At 38.9% G+C, this 16628-nt stretch overlaps 2 protein-coding genes across 5 annotated transcripts in view; one reads left to right on the forward strand and one right to left on the reverse strand.

The window, feature by feature from the left end:
• Positions 1–16628, reverse strand: part of ABHD6 (abhydrolase domain containing 6, acylglycerol lipase) — an 89162-nt gene that overhangs the window by 66012 nt on the left and 6522 nt on the right. The window lies entirely within an intron of this gene.
• DNASE1L3 (deoxyribonuclease 1L3) overlaps positions 1–16628 on the forward strand; it is a 33415-nt gene that overhangs the window by 13521 nt on the left and 3266 nt on the right. The window contains exons 2-8 of one of the 2 annotated variants that reach the window (XM_070738427.1): positions 455–547; positions 2093–2181; positions 3125–3208; positions 4712–4824; positions 9812–9924; positions 10029–10186; positions 16457–16553. In XM_070738427.1, coding sequence (XP_070594528.1) covers positions 2114–2181; positions 3125–3208; positions 4712–4824; positions 9812–9924; positions 10029–10186; positions 16457–16553 — 633 coding nt within the window. In that variant the 5' untranslated portion in view covers positions 455–547; positions 2093–2113. Of the gene's footprint in view, positions 1–278; positions 548–2092; positions 2182–3124; positions 3209–4711; positions 4825–9811; positions 9925–10028; positions 10187–16456; positions 16554–16628 lie in introns of those variants that run through there. The other variant, XM_070738426.1, reaches the window with a different exon arrangement.

A 16628-nucleotide genomic window follows, 5' to 3' on the forward strand; every position in this document is an offset into this window, starting at 1 on the left:
GAGGTGAAACCGGTCAAGATGGCGTCTGCGACCCCATGTGGAAAGTTGCAACCAAAAGCATGAAGATCTAAAACAGCCCTTCTTGGGCTCCCTTTCCTCTAAAAATCAGAACCATTTTGTCCTGATATGAAACTGAATAGGCAATGTCTGCCATTGTCACTTGTAGACCAAATCATGTGAAGGTAACTTCCATTTCAGGCAATCCTCGCGGGGCAGAAATTTAAGTTCCTTAATTAAAGTTAACCTCAGAAAACAGAGAAGTGAATGGAGTGTAAAGTGAAGCTGGGAGCCTGTTGCTTTATTTGCATAGAGGTCACAAAGGAGCATAGTTATAGATTCTACTTTTTGGGGTAGTGTGAGTGCTAATGAGAGAGAAGTTCATCACACTTCATTCTCTTTTGGCAAAGCTTAAAAGATGCTGCGTTTTTTTCTTTTCCTGCTCTTTTTTGGCCAGATTGCTCAGAGTCTAAGAATCTGTTCTTTCAATGTGAGATCATTTGGAGAATCTAAGAGACGAAACCCAGAAATCATAGAGGTTATTGTAGAGGTATGTAATTCACTTTTGGGATTAAGTTAAATTAAATAGAGGGGCCTTCAACTGAATGATTATATATTAAGACAGATGAGTTTCACATTAATGTATGTTTGAGTGTTAATAAATCTTTGATTTTAGCAACAAACCTACCCCAGAAAGTCATCACCAGATCAAAACTACATGGATAGCAAGACTTTAATTGCAAATGCTGTTGTTAATAACTATTTAAGATTATGAAAATATTTGATTTCTTAGCGGGTGGGAAACCATTCTTTTCCAATGTCTCCTCAGATATTGTCACTTTTAATTAGTTTAATTGCCACTATAAAATACATCTGAGTCATTAAGAAGAAGTTATCATGACAAGTCAAAAGTGGAGGCAAAAGTGACTATTTGAGAAAGAGTTGAATACACTAGATACCATTCAAAGGTTTGGATAGGAGCAGGTTAATAAAAATAGAATTTTATTCTTGCATTGTAATGTCTTCTGTTTGGAATCATTTTGTATTTTTCTGGAAAAGTAGACTGCAGTTTTTTTCCCATGGTTTTTAAAAATCTAGTAAATAATAAATTTAAAATCTCCAATACTGATAAAATATGCTATTGTGTATATGATTCTCTTGATGCAGGCTCCTTGTTATGATGTTTTAAAGCGTGGCCCCAAATGTTCATTTAACAGAATGAATTTATTTGGCTATTCAGCAAACAGTGAGCCAATATTTGGATTTAGGCAGATTTTAAAAACCTCTATGGATCTTTAGTCATTAATAGAGCTGTGATCCTGTTCATGTGTGTGTATTTAATTTTAGAGACATAGAGTATTGTAATTTGTTTAATAATTGTAAGGCTGTCCTGATCAAACAAGGTTGCCTCTGGTGGTATAAAACAACAGTAACTAAATAATCAAACGAAAAAAAACCTCACAAAACATTAAAAAATATGCAATTATATGATTGTTAACACAAATGTAAAGGCAAATGCCTTCAGGATCACTAATTATGAGAGCTTTCCAAGAAACAGGAACTGAAAGTTAATAATAAGCTTTATTAGAGTTTAATACTTACTGGAGTAAACATGCAGTATTTCCTGGAATGGATACATAGAAACATAGAAGATTGTTGGCAGAAAAAGACCTTGTGGTCCATCTAGTCTGCCCTTATACTATTTTCTGTATTTTATCTTAGGATGGATATATGTTTATCCCAGGCATGTTTAAATTCATTTACTGTGGATTTACCAACCACGTCTGCTGGAAGTTTGTTCCAAGCATCTTCTACTCTTTCAGCAAAATAATATTTTCTCACGTTGCTTCTGATCTTTCCCCCAACTAACCTCAGATTGTGCCCCCTTGTGTGCAATGGTCCATCATGGCATACCCAATGCCAGAGGGTGGGTTTGTAATGTTTTTATACTCAATACAGTATTACTTTTCCAATGTCATTATTACTGCAGTATAATCGTTAGGATCCTAATTAAATTAGAGCTCTAATCAACAATTCTCATAGTATAACATGCCAACCACAGAGCTTTTACAGACCTTTTTTATTTGCTCTTCAGATTATATCTCGCTGTGATATCATGCTACTAATGGAAATAAAGGACAACAGGAACAGAATATGTCCCTTTCTATTAGAGAAACTAAATGGGTAAGATTCAGAAATGAAGTTTTATTCAAGTTAGGAGGTTTGGATGTAGATTTGGATAACATTGGATCTCTGTATGTGGGCTGGATTTACCATATGTCCATTCTAGAACAATGTAAAGGACTCCTTTGAAGGGAGTTATGAAGAAATGCACAACACCTCACAATAACTGTTCCTTTTTTGTGTTATTACCAGTTCCAACCTTACTCTTTGCACATTTATTGTATTAGTTTTTAGTTTTTATTCATATTAAATATTTATAATTATCATATTAATATTTATTTTATTTATTTATTTATTTATTTATTTATTTATTTATTTATTTATTTATTTATTTATTTATTTATTTATTTATTTATTTATTTATTTATTTATTAGATTTGTATGCCGCCCCTCTCCGTAGACTCAGGGCGGCTAAAAACAATAGTAAAACAACATATAACAAATCTAATATTTAAAATAATTTAAAAGACCCTAATTTAAAAACCAAACATACACACAAATATACCATGCATAAATTGTATAGGCCTAGGGGGAAGGGAATATCTCAGTTCCCCCATGGCTGACGATAGAGGTAGGTTTAAGGAGCTTACGAAAGGCAAGGAGGGTGGGGGCAATTCTGATCTCTGGGGGGAGTTGGTTCCAGAGGGTCGGTGCCGCCACAGAGAAGGCTCTTCCCATGGGTCCTGCCAAACGACATTGTTTAGTCGACGGGACCCAGAGAATGCCAACTCTGTGGGACCTAACTGGTCGCTGGGATTCGTGCGGCAGAAGGCGGTCCCGGAGATATTCTGGTCTGATGCCATGAAGGGCTTTATAGGTCATAACCAACACTTTGAATTGTGACCAGAAACTGATCGGCAACCAATGCAGACTGTGGAGTGTTGGTGTGACATGGGCATACTTAGGGAAACTCATTATAACTCAGATTCATTTTTCTTCCCAGACGGTCAGAAGGAACATACAGTTATGTGGTCAGTAACAGGTTAGGAAGACGGCATTACAAGGAGCAATATGCTTTTTTCTACAGGTATGTTGATTTCATAATTTCATTCAATATAGATGATATTCGGAAACTGTGTGGAAAAAATTGCAGAAGCCTACATCTACAGAAATAGCGTCTGTCTATCATCTGTCTGTTTGTCTGTCTATCATCTATCTGTTTATCCATCCATCCATTTATCTTCTATCAGTCATTTACCTATCATCTATCTATTTTTCTATCATCTGTCTGTCTGTCTGTCTATCTATCTATCTATCTTGCTCCTCCCATATTTTTATTTGATTTATAATGTTTTAACAACTTGTGCTTATTATTGCATTTTATTTGTGTACATTTGTGTGTATATATATATATATATATATATGTCTCACATGTTTAAGCTGAATTTGAAAATTAAGGGAGACTAGGATAGATCTATTTCGGCCTTATTTTGGCCTCATCAGCTAGCCATACCCACTGGGACTTGAACCTGCAACCTTTGCCTTGTAAGGCAGAGAATTATCCTCTAGGCTACAGTATCCAATCCCTTCAGCTCTGTATATATATATATACAGACACACACACACACACACATACATACATACATACATACATACATACATACAAATGTACACAAATAAAATGCAATAATAAGCACAAGTTGTTAAAGCAGTATAAATCAAATAAAAATATGGGAGGAAAACTGAATTTTTGTTAATGCACCATGCTCTCAGGTGAACAGAAAAGAAACATCATTATAGATAGCAGAATCTAGCACATTTGCAGTTGCTAAGATAGGGAAGGCATAAAAAGCTACAGTACCTATTAACAATAGCAAAGGACTACTGCGTATAAACTTCTTGAAAAGAAAGATGGAAGTGGTACCATATGAGGATGTGGAAACCTAGATATTTATTTAGATAGCAAGAAAAAAATCCTTCTGGGTTTTCACAACCCGAACGTAACCACTGTAAGCCAGTTAATAGTGAGCAAGTAACATTGTGAGTGGGTTTTATGAAAGTTAAATCACAAACTATCCAGCTCAGTTTAGCCTAAGCTCAAGTGCCCATGTCCATCAGCATCTGAGATATTAGATCAAATTAAGAACATAAGAAGAGCCATGCTGAATCAGGCCAAAGCCCATCGAGTCCAGCATTCTGTGTCACACAGTGGCCCACCAATTGTACATAGGGATCTTGAGCAGAAAGAGAAGGCAAACCCTCCCTTTCCCTTGACCCCCAACAAATGGTATTCAATAGAATCCTGCCTGCCTCAACCAACATAGAGGCGGCACATGGACATCCGTTTCAATAACCTTTCAATAATCAAATATTTTTGCTAACCTAATTTAATTGGATGTTACGTCTCGTTGAATTCAATTATTTTAGGACTGTAAGTTAATCATACTAAGATTTTTTTTTGTTACCTAATTTTTTATTCTGTAAGGCATCTTCACCATATTAATTGGAAAGACAGCCATAGAATCATCAACATTAACATGTCCGCGCTTGGAACAGTAGCCTTCTACTGAAATGCTAATTTATACTGCAGGTTGGAAAGCGTCTGTGTGAATCAAATCTATCAGTATCCTGATCTGCAGCCAGGTGATGACGATGCCTTTTCCAGAGAACCTTTTGTTGTTTGGTTCAACTCTCCCAAAACAGGTTAGATACAGCTAATGTATTTTGTCCTTCCTGTTCAAAGGCTGAAAGTCAGAAGAAATGGGATCCTTGGAGAAGATTGAGATCTGGAATGCCTAGAAATATCCATGTCCTTTAAAGCCAAGGATTCAACACCAGAGCTCTCCTAAACCAATATCTGTTTGGCAAACCACCAACATTCCTACCCAAATAAGCAGGTCCTATCCAGTGAAAGGCTACCAAAATTTTTACTACGAACGTGGCTTATGCATTTTCTTTCAACATCTTTCAGTGCAAATTGGGTGCTCTGGGGTGGAACTCCATTTTCTCTACCCCACTGCGTTCCCCCTCCCCCAATCTGGGCAGTAGCCCACCCCTGGTCCTATCCCAAATCCCAAAAGATGGGCTTTTATTTCCAACCTGCTTTTAATAAGGTGTTTAAGAATAGGAATAGGAGTCCCCCAGGAGGCAAATACTCACTCTTGGCCCTCAACTCTGAAAAATGTGTCCAAATTGCATAGAAACATAGAAGTCTGACGGCAGAAAAAGACCTCATGGTCCATCTAGTCTGCCCTTATACTATTTTCTGTACTTTTATCTTAGGATGGATATATGTTTATCCCAGGCATGTTTAAATTCAGTTACTGTGGATTTATCTACCACGTCTGCTGTAAGTTTGTTCCAAAGATCTACTACTCTTTCAGTAAAATAATATTTTCTCATGTTGCTTTTGATCTTTCCCCCAACTAACTTCAGATTGTGTCCCCTTGTTCTTGTGTTCACTTTCCTATTAAAAACACTTCCCTCCTGAACCTTATTTAACCCTTTAATATATTTAAATGTTTCGATCATGTCCCCCCTTTTCCTTCTGTCCTCCAGACTATACAGATTGAGTTCATGAAGTCTTTCCTGATACGTTTTATGCTTAAGACCTTCCACCATTCTTGTAGCCCGTCTTTGGACCCGTTCAATTTTGTCAATATCTTTTTGTAGGTGAGGTCTCCAGAACTGAACACAGTATTCCAAATGGGGTCTCACCAGTGCTCTATAAAGCGGGATCACAATCTCCCTCTTCCTGCTTGTTATACCTCTAGCTATGCAGCCAAGCATCTTACTTGCTTTCCCTACCGCCTGACTGCACTGCTCACCCATTTTGAGACTGTCAGAAATCACTACCCCTAAATCCTTTTCTTCTGAAGTATTTGATAACACAGAACTGCCAATACAATACTCAGATTGAGGATTCCTTTTCCCCAAGTGCATTATTTTACATTTGGAAACATTAAACTGCAGTTTCCATTGCTTTGACCATTTATCTAGTAAAGCTAAATCATTTACCATATTACAGACGCCTCCAGGAATATCAACCCTATTGCACACTTTAGAGTCATCGGCAAATAGGCAAACCTTCCCTACCAAACCTTCCCCTATGTCACTCACAAACATATTAAAAAGAATAGGACCCAGAACAGACCCTTGTGGCACACCGCTTGTAACCTGACCCTGCTCAGAATACTCGCCGTAAACAATAACTCTCTGATGTCTACGCTTCAGCCAGCTGCAAATCCATTGAACTATCCAGGGATTAAGTCCAATCTTCACTAATTTATCTATCAGCTCTTTATGTGGCACTGTATCAAAGGCTTTGCTGAAGTCCAGGTAGGCAATATCCAACACCTTTGTGACATAGTCAAAGAAATCAATGAAATTAGTCTGACATGATTTGCCTTCAGTAAAGCCATGCTGATTTGGGTCCAATAAGTTATTGTTTTTTAGGTGCTGATTTATCCTCTTTTTGAGTAGAGTCTCCATCATTTTAACTACAACTGATGTCAAGCTAACTGGCCTGTAGTTACCAGCTTCTTCTCTACTGCCCTTCTTGTGGATAGGCACAACACTGGCCATTCTCCAATCCTCAGGAACTTCTCCTGTTAACAGGGATTGGTTAAACAAATCAGTCAGGGGGGTAGCAAGGACAGATCTGAGTTCTTTAAGAACTCTGGGGTGGATGCCATCTGGACCCATTGCCTTATTTATCTTTAATCGTTCAATTTCTTCTAAGACATCGGCTTCTAAGATCACTGGAGCTGAATCCGTACAGCTGGAAGCAATGCTATATCACTCTATAGTATTATTTTGTAAGGTGTCTTTTGAGAAAACTGAACAGAAGTAGCTATTGAAATGGTCAGCGATCTCCTTATTTCCATTAATGCATGTATTATTCCCAGTACTAAGCTTCGTGATGCCACAGTTTTTCTTCTTCTTATCACTAATATATCTGAAGAAGGTTTTATCCCCCTTCTTTACAGATTTTGCAATTTCTTCCTCTTTTGAGGCTTTAGCAGCATATATTATCTGTTTCGCCTCCTTCTGTCTCATTTTATACACCTCTCTATCAGCTATACTTCCAGACTCTTTATACCTCCTATAGGCAGCCTTTTTTTCATTGACTATAGCCCTTACATCATTGCTAAACCATAGCGGTTTCTTCTTCCTTTTACCTTTAGTTATTTATCTTACATACAGACCAGTGGCTTTTAAGATGGCCTTTTTTAATACAGTCCACTGGGTTCTCGCTCCTGCCATTTTATCCCTCCCCTTTAATTCATTATCTAAATATTCCCCCATTGCATTAAAATTTGTTTTTCTGAAATCCAATACTTTGGTTGCATTATAGGATTGCTCACAATGAGTTTTTACATCAAACCACAAACATAGATGGTCACTGCAACCTAAATTTTCTCCCACCTTGACCTCTGAAACCCAATTGCAGAATCTATCTCACTTCAGTAGGGTGATCATGAGCTGCTTGGCAGAAACCAATGGGTAATATGTGAAGAGGGAGGATTCTGTGCAGCTCAGAGGTCCCTGCTTTAACATGATGTTTGGACCAGTTTAATACATCTGCTATGGACATCATTATTCCCAGCAAGCACAATTGATATACTCACTTTTTTTTAAAAAGGACTTTAAGGTGCCAAAAGAAAGATCAAACCATTTTTTTTTCTGTCTTTACAAAAATACCTCCGTTGGTCTATAGGCTTAAGGCATATATGTCCCTACACTTTAGAAGACAATAAAGATACTTATGGTTGTAATTGTGCCTGGGAATTGTGGTTAAAAGTTGTGACAGTCCTTACACGATCAGACCCAATTCTATGACCTCTCTTGCAGCAGTTGTTAAGTGAGTATGGCAGTCATTAAGCAAATCCAGTGCTTGCTATGGACTATTTTTTCAAGAGCCAGGGTGGCGCAGTGGTTAGAGTATAGCACTGCAGGCTACTACAGCTAACTGCTAGCTGTAGTTCAGCAGTTCAAATCTCACCACCGGCTCAAGGTGGGTCCATCCTTCCATCCTTCCAAGGTGGGAAATGAGGACTTGGATTTTGGGGGGCAATATGCTCATTCTGTAAACCATTTAGAGAGGGCTGTAAAAGCACTATGAAGCGGTATATAAATCTAAATGCTATTGCTATTGTTATTTGCAAGAAACCAGAAATAAATGTCAGTTTCCAACAAAATCATGGTAAATTATGGTCATATGATCATAACGTATACAAACAGCTGTATACGTGGGGTCGGTTGTTGAGTGTCCAAAGGGAAATTTGAAACCAGATCATAAGTAGCTTTGGGGAAATCTACATGACTAGGGGTAAGTTGGGGACTATCCATGCTATATCGAAAATAATGATAGATCTACTATTAGGTAAATTCAAGCATCAGCTCTGAAAAGCAAATCAGGAGAATGGCAAATTGAAGTGAAGCCCTTTGCACTGTTCTCAAGTAATTCAGCAGCCAATGCATGAATTACATGCATTATTGTTGTGAGCCGCCCCGAGTCTTTGAACTCATTGAAGCCCACCTCTCAACATTAAACTGGAAAACCCTATTCTCTGAATGCTACACTACTGATGACCTCTACAACACATTCCTACTCGAAATGAAAATTATCATCAGACTTCATGTACCTGTAACAAAAAAAACAACCTCCCCATCTCAATAAGAAAATTACAAACAAGAAAAAAATCTCTCTGGAGGAAAAACAAAAAAGGACAAATTTCCAACTTCAAAAGCCGATATAAAAGCATTTGCAATCAAATAAAAACAGAATGCCTTAACTACTACAGCAAACAAGAGGAAAACCTCCAACGCACCAAATCTAATAGAGCTTTCTACAACTTTGTCAACAATAAACTCAAAGACTCTAGACCTATCCCACCTCTCAAAGGACCCAACAACAAAGAATACCATGATGATTGATCCAAAGCCAACCTCCTCAACTCTTTCTTTGGCTCTGTCTTTGTTAACAGCAATGATCAACCCCCAATTTCATCAATCGCACCTCAAACTCACACGCCACAGGGGGGCAATTTGATTTTTAATGGGGACAATTGGAACCTTTCTTAATGGCCTTTTAGGCTTCCTCCACGTGAGTAGGAACTCACTTTTTGAATAGTAAGAATTACATGTTATGGGGGGCAGGGAGGGGGGCATCAGGATTTTAGAAATGCTTAGGTGAGGCATGGCCCAAAAAAGGTTGGGAACCACTGATCTACATAGACAACTGGCAACTGGGGTTGTTTCTGTTTCCTTTTCTAAGATGCCCAGCTACATGAAGTGATGCTACTGCATCAAGGAAAATGGTGTGGTAGGAGGAGTGCTGGAGCCTTTTTCTGACTTAGGTGGTGGGAAGTCATGAATTCCCCCAAAGAACATCTGAATGAAACTCTGGTCACAAACAGGCTTGTCTGCTTTCTTTCCCCTTTTACAATCCCACTGGTCCCACTGACTGCTAGTTTAAAAGTAATTCTTCAGTGTAGAAGGGATGGGACAGCGAGACTGGAAAATCAGAAAGAAGGAAATTGGCAGCGCCACGAAAAGTTTATTTTGTTTTTGCAAATTATCTCTAGGTTCAAGTTCATGAAAATTAAAAGTCTGATTCTTCAGTCTATGAATTTAAAAATGCCAATAATCTGTGGTTTTTCTTCTCTTTCAAAATTGTTTTTTTAAGTGGTCAAAGAATTTGTGATCATCCCAATACACACAAGGCCTGAAATGGCTGCGCGAGAAATCGATGAACTCTATGATGTGTTTCTGGATGTCAGGTTGCGCTGGAAGACTAAGGTTAGTCAAGACCAGCTCAACAGAGGGAGCCAATCTTATCTCATGTGGGCATTATGTATTTAACAGCTCTATCTTAATATTTCTATCTCTCTCATTTTTAAAAGAATTTTGTATTTATGGGAGACTTCAATGCGGGCTGTGGCTATGTGGCAAAGAAGCAGTGGAAAAATATCCGATTACGGAATAACACTGACTTTGTTTGGATAATTGATGATAAAAGCGACACAACTGTGAAATCAACAACACACTGCCCCTATGACAGGTAATGTTTCAGGCTGACTCATTCGTATTCCATTCAATTCATCTGCTAATGCTACTTAGTATTTTTAGTAGGAATAGAACCTGTCCTGTAAGGTTGCCAAAGCTCTAGCTGACTCATCGCAGAAGATGAAGACAACATGCAAATAGCAAGAATCAAGTTAGCAAACTTATATATAAGGCAGGAATTGACAATCTATAGTCCCAGATTATCTACAGCCCCCAGTTTTGGCCTGCCATTCTCTCTTTAAAAGTGGATGGCATGGTAACCCATTACTTTGAAGTGAGGAGTACTAAAACTATATGCACCCTAAAAAGTCTCCATGCAATAAAGAAAAGTGTTATACACACACACACACACACACAAACACACACATAAGAAAACTTGGAAATCCCTGCTTTTTAATCCATATTCTTCACATCATTATCAATGGTGAGTTGCTACCAGTACACCCGGGAGCTCCGTTCTGGTAGCGGCTGCCAGGTTGCACAATTTGTGTGCAACTGCTCTGGTGCCATCTATGCCTGTCCACCAGGCAGTGCCATCTTTTTTCCCAATTTGGGGGGGCTTTTTTTGCTTCCTGTGCATGCGCAGAAGCAAAATCTCGAGAGGAGACTCTCGCGTGCATGAGATTTCAGCAATTTTTTTGCTTTTGCACATGCACAGTAGTAAAAGATTGCTGAAATCGTGCATATGCAAGCCTCCCCTTGTGAGATTTTGATGTGTTTTTGCTTCCTGTGCATGAGTGGAAGCAAAATACCCTGAGGGGATGCGGACGCACACTGAGTGCATGCGCAGCGCATAGATATATGGGTAAGTGGAACCAGCCGCTGATCCTTATCCCAACCACTTAATGTTGTGGTTCGCTCTGGCCCTGCTCCTGCCCCAAGGACTGTGGACATGGGGGGGGAGACATCCACATGCTGCAGGCCTGTTTTGCCCCCGGTGGAATCTGCTGATGAAGGCTCCTCTGACCAAGAAGACATGAGTGACAGGGAGGAGGAGAGTGTGGCAGACAGCTCCGAAGGAGATCAATTATCTAGCTCCTCCTTGGATTCGGAACATGAGTTAATGATACAGCCATGCATGCGGAGAGCGAGGCATAGGCAGCAACAACTGAGAGATTATTATCAAAGAAAATGAGGCCACCTGTGGTTGGGTGGGGCTGTGGTAATTAGTGAGGCTGCTATAAATAGCAGCCTGTGGGTTTGGCCATTGTGGAGGATTATCTGATCGTTGTGTTTTGTGACTGCTTTACTGACTTTGACTTTTTGTGTGCTGATTTTTCCCTGCTTTGAAACTAAACCAGAGCAAAGTGTGTTTCACTTTGTGAAAGAAGAAGGACTGTGAATTGCCTCACAGCTGCAAGCTAAGTATCACAGAACTGATAAGGGACTTGTACAAATTACCAGTTTGTTTGGAGACAGTGCTCTTTGCTATACCAAAAGAGGGCTTAGTTTAAGTGACTTTTCATTATAAAGAACATTGTTTTGAATTTTCAAGCGTGTGTGTGTCTGACATTTGTACCTGTGAATTTTTGGGAGGAGTCTGCCAGAGAGCCCGACAGAATACTTAATATGGCCCCTCTTCCCTACTTGAGCTGCTTTGGTGGATAAGTATCCATCCTTTGTGAGAAACATAGAAACATAGAAGATTGACGGCAGAAAAAGACCTCCTGGTCCATCTAGTCTGCCCTTATAGTATTTCCTGTAATTTATCTTTGGATGGATCTATATTTATCCCAGGCGTGTTTAAATTCAGTTGCTGTGGATTTGCCAACCACGTCTGCTGGAAGTTTGTTCCAGGCATCTACTACTCTTTCAGTAAAATAATATTTTCTCCCGTTGCTTCTGATCAACTAACCTCCGATTGTGCCCCCTTGTTCTTGGGTTCACTTTCCTATTAAAAACACTTCCCTCATGTTTTGAAAAGGTTTCACCAATTGTGTCAGACCAAGATATATAGCCAGCTGGCTGGCTGGCCCTAAATCAACCTTTCCCAATTGGTAGCATGAGTCCTCTTGAAGTATGTCTAGCTGAGAACAGGTTGGCTCAGAGATCTACATGGTGGAACTATTCCAATTCTTCTTGGTCTAATGATAGAAAGCTAGGGTGAGACGTTGGAACACCAATCAGCTTCTTAGCAAGTTAATTCATACTGTGTCTTACGATACAGCAAAATGGAACTAAAGTGGCCAGCTTTGGCTGAAAGAACTTCTCTTTGATTTTTCAGAAAGAAAACCTAGTACCTTCATTAAATCTATTAACTAGAATAAGCTATCTAGATATTGTCTTCCTTGGTCTTTCTTTGGACATAAAAGATAGCTGTCCCCTGGATCAGGTGACACAGCAGAGAGGGTATTTCCATCTGGTTGCGTAATAGAGGGGATTTTCATCTGTCCTTGGTGAACTTGTGATCACTCACCCACAAATATTTCAGAGGTTTTGGACAGCAGTTCCAAAGTTGCCTAGTCCAACACGATTCACCAGCCAATTCCTCTGCTTCTCCCAAACCTCAATCCTAAATCTACCCTAAATAACCCTCTTTACTTCCTGTCTCTACCTCATAGCAACTGTTATGTGAAACGATAAAAACCTTTTTACAGCTAATTATCAGGGTATCATTTGAGGCAAATTCCCTCCAGCCTCTTTCTGAAGTTCTCTAATGAAGGAGAAAATATCACTTCATGAAGCAACCTGTTCTGCTGTTTGACAGCTCTCATTCTATCCCTCCTTTAGTCTACTCTTCTGTTGTATAAACATACCCAGTTTCTTTAACCATTTTCAAAGAACTTGGTTTCCAGTTCCTTCACCTTCTTGATATCCTTCCTCTGAACTTGTTCCACTTTGCTGATGTCTGATGACACATGCTTGTCTCAGTATTCAAGGTGTAACCAAGCTAGAGTAGAGTGGAGCAATTATATCTCATTATTTGAACTCCATGCTTCTATTAATACGTTACCAAGATAACATTTGCTTTTCTAGTACCTGCATCACACTGTTGACTCACATAGATCAACCTGAGATACTAAAACACATGTACCAGTTTTCACATGTGCTAGTACCAAGCAAGGTCACTTCTGTTCTTTGTGATTTTCAAGGTCCCCCACCCCCCAGATACAGTACATAATATTTTATTCTGTTAAATTCCATCTTATTTATTTCAGTCTTTTGTTCAAGCGCATCAAGATCTTTCTCAATCTTCTCTTCAAAGTGCTAGTCACTTTGAACTGTTGCATTCTTACCCAAGGCTCAAGTTAACTGCTCTGCAATTTCCCAGGTCCTCCTTCCTTGTTTCAAAGAGAAGAAGTATACTTGCTCTTGTGCTTCTCCATTTTTGTGGACTTTGCCAGTTGTGTAGGAATTCTCAAAATTAAAAGTTGGATAGGAATGGCATTACCATTTACATGCTGTTTTTTATTACTGTTGTTAGCCGCCCCAAGTCTACGGAGAGGGGTGGGAGACAAATCCAATAAATAAGTAAGTAAGTAAGTAAGTAAGTAAGTAAGTAAGTAAGTAAGTAAGTAAGTAAATAAATAAACAAACAAACAAACAAACAAACAAACATTTTTCAGAGTATAAGATGCACCTTAGTTTTGGGGGAGGAAAATAGGGAGGGAGGATATCTGCCTACCTTCATCTGGCTAGTGTCCTTAGTCTGGTTAGTTATTTTATTCCCTGATTAGGGTTTTAAAAATATCTTATTCAGACCAAGTAGCAATGGAAAAAAAGCCTGCAAAGACTTAGGGCTAGAAAAAAATCTTCTTCGGAGAGAGTAGAAATGAAAAAACCTGCAAGCTGGGAAGAACATTAGCATCTTATTAGGGCTGAAAAAAAAGCTTAGAAAAATCTACATTCAAACTATATGACGCACCAAAATTTTCAGCCTCTTTTAGGGGGGGAAGGTATGTCTTATACTCCGAAAAATACAATAAGTAAAACAGCTGAACAGGAAGCATTTCAACTTCTTCATAATTAAGGAAACATACCTTTATCTCTAGTCAAACATGGTCTTAGGTAACAGATCTGGAGGGAATCCCCTCTACCAGATACATATTAATCCTGTTGACTCTGGGCATTTAATAATTAAACGTTAAAAAAAAAGATCAATGACAAATCTACTCTTTATGAAGACGTGGAATCCTGTGCAAAGGTCTAAATCTAATGAGGCTTCCTTCCCTGTAACTCTACCTAAAAATCATGAACATCACATGATTTTCACTTGAGCTCTACCCTGGTATTTTATCTTGGTATATAATAAAGGTATGGGACAAACTATAGTCTCAGATTACCTGCAGCCCCCAGATTTGGCCTCTCCTTCTCTCTCTGACTATCAAAAGTATATGGCATGGTAACCCATCACTTTGAAGTAAGGAGTACTAAAACTATATGCACCCTAATAAGTCTTGGATTTAAACTAGAAGGAATCGGATTCCTCATTGAGAATGTTTTAAATCCAGGCCATCACTAAAAAGTACCCTTTAGTACAAAACTACCCTAGCCGCAGTGATGGACTCCTACGGGTACGGTCAGGTATGCAGAACCAGTAGAAAAATTTTGGTCAGGTATGCAGAAGCGGTAGAAAAAAATTGAATTTTTTTTCCCTTTTATTCCCTTCTGGAGTCTGGGTATGTTTTCCTACCACAGTAAATGTGGTTGAATGTGTATAATTTTAGTTGAGTTGTGCATGTGTGTGTGTGTGTGTACGTATATATATATATATATATATAAATTTTCGTAGATTTTCACGGATACAGGTATGACGGTCTTGGTATATTCGGGTTTCTTTCCGTGTAGGATTTGGAAATTTCTGGCGACGTTTCGACGAGGTCTCACTCATCATCTTCAGGCTGGTGTTTCTGTCCTTGTTCTCAGGCGAACAAGGACAGAAACACCAGCCTGAAGATTATGAGTGAGACCTCGTCGAAACGTCGCCAGAAATTTCCAAATCCTACACGGGAAGAAACCCGAATATACACTTTATACAGTAGATAGTGTATATTTCTGTGTGCCTGTGTGTATGTACATATAGGTATGTATACATATGGCATATATACATAGAATTAAATAGTATATTTGGGATGTTCAGTAATAGTAAGGGAAATTGTATCTCTTTGACGCGAGGAGAGGCCAGGCACCCTAACCCTAACCCAAACTCTTGACGTGAGTGATGTCAAGTTGGCCACCTTTAAGCCAGTCACATGACCTTTAAGCCACCCCCGGTCCATGATCGTCAAGCCACTCCCACCTTGTCACATAGCCAGCAAGCCACACCCACATAAAAGCCATGCCCACAGTGTGGTAGTAAAAATTTTTGCAGCCCTTCACCGCCCAGCTGAGTATTTTTCCAGCCCTATCCTGGACAATTGATACAAAATAAATTATATATTATTCAATTGCATGAAAACTAGTAAAAAAAAACAAAAGAAGGATACTTTTTTAATCCTACATAATGGCACTTGTTAACTACTGCAGCCCTATTGTCCAGCCCAATTCCATTGGAGCAACGTACATTAAATCCAACATAAGACCGGCTACAAGAATGGTGGAAGGTCTTAAGCATAAAACGTATCAGGAAAGACTTCATGAACTCAATCTGTATAGTCTGGAGGACAGAAGGAAAAGGGGGGACATGATCGAAACATTTAAATATGTTAAAGGGTTAAATAAGGTTCAGGAGGGAAGTGTTTTTAATAGGAAAGTGAACACAAGAACAAGGGGACACAATCTGAAGTTAGTTGGGAGAAAGATCAAAAGCAACATGAGAAAATATTATTTTACTGAAAGAATAGTAGATCCTTGGAACAAACTTCCAGCAGACGTGGTAGATAAATCCACAATAACTGAATTTAAACATGCCTGGGATAAACATATATCCTTCCTAAGATAAAATACAGTAAATAGTATAAGGGCAGACTAGATGGACCATGAGGTCTTTTTCTGCCATCAGACTTCTATGTTTCTATGCTTTTTAAAAAAAACACCTGCCTATAATCCTACTGTATGCTTGCCTTCTTGCTGTGTTATGTGTAAAGGATACAACGGGGGGAAAACAGCTCTGAAAAGCCAGAAGATGAGAGATTTTTCCCAGCCACTTGTGATATTGAAGCGTGAGTCAGATTGCCGGTGCAGGCCACTGGTGCTTTTGAGAATCTACCCTTGAGTTGGCATTTCACCATATGTAACCTTTTCTGCAATGTATTTCTTAACTTCTACAAGTACCTAGGTGGTTACCAATGCCATGGTCTTATTCTCACTTTCTCTAATTCTATAGGATTGTGCTCCATGGAGAAACGCTTATAAATGCCACTATGCGGGGCTCCGCTAATATTTTTGATTTTCAGAGTGCCTTCTCCATGACTGAAGAACAGGTTGGTTGAAGGATTGGATGATTCGTTTCATTCATTCATTCATTCATTCATTCATTCATTCATTCATTCATTCAT

Source organism: Erythrolamprus reginae, chromosome 2 (assembly GCF_031021105.1).
Source record: "Erythrolamprus reginae isolate rEryReg1 chromosome 2, rEryReg1.hap1, whole genome shotgun sequence".
In the NCBI taxonomy this organism is placed as follows: domain Eukaryota; kingdom Metazoa; phylum Chordata; class Lepidosauria; order Squamata; family Dipsadidae; genus Erythrolamprus; species Erythrolamprus reginae.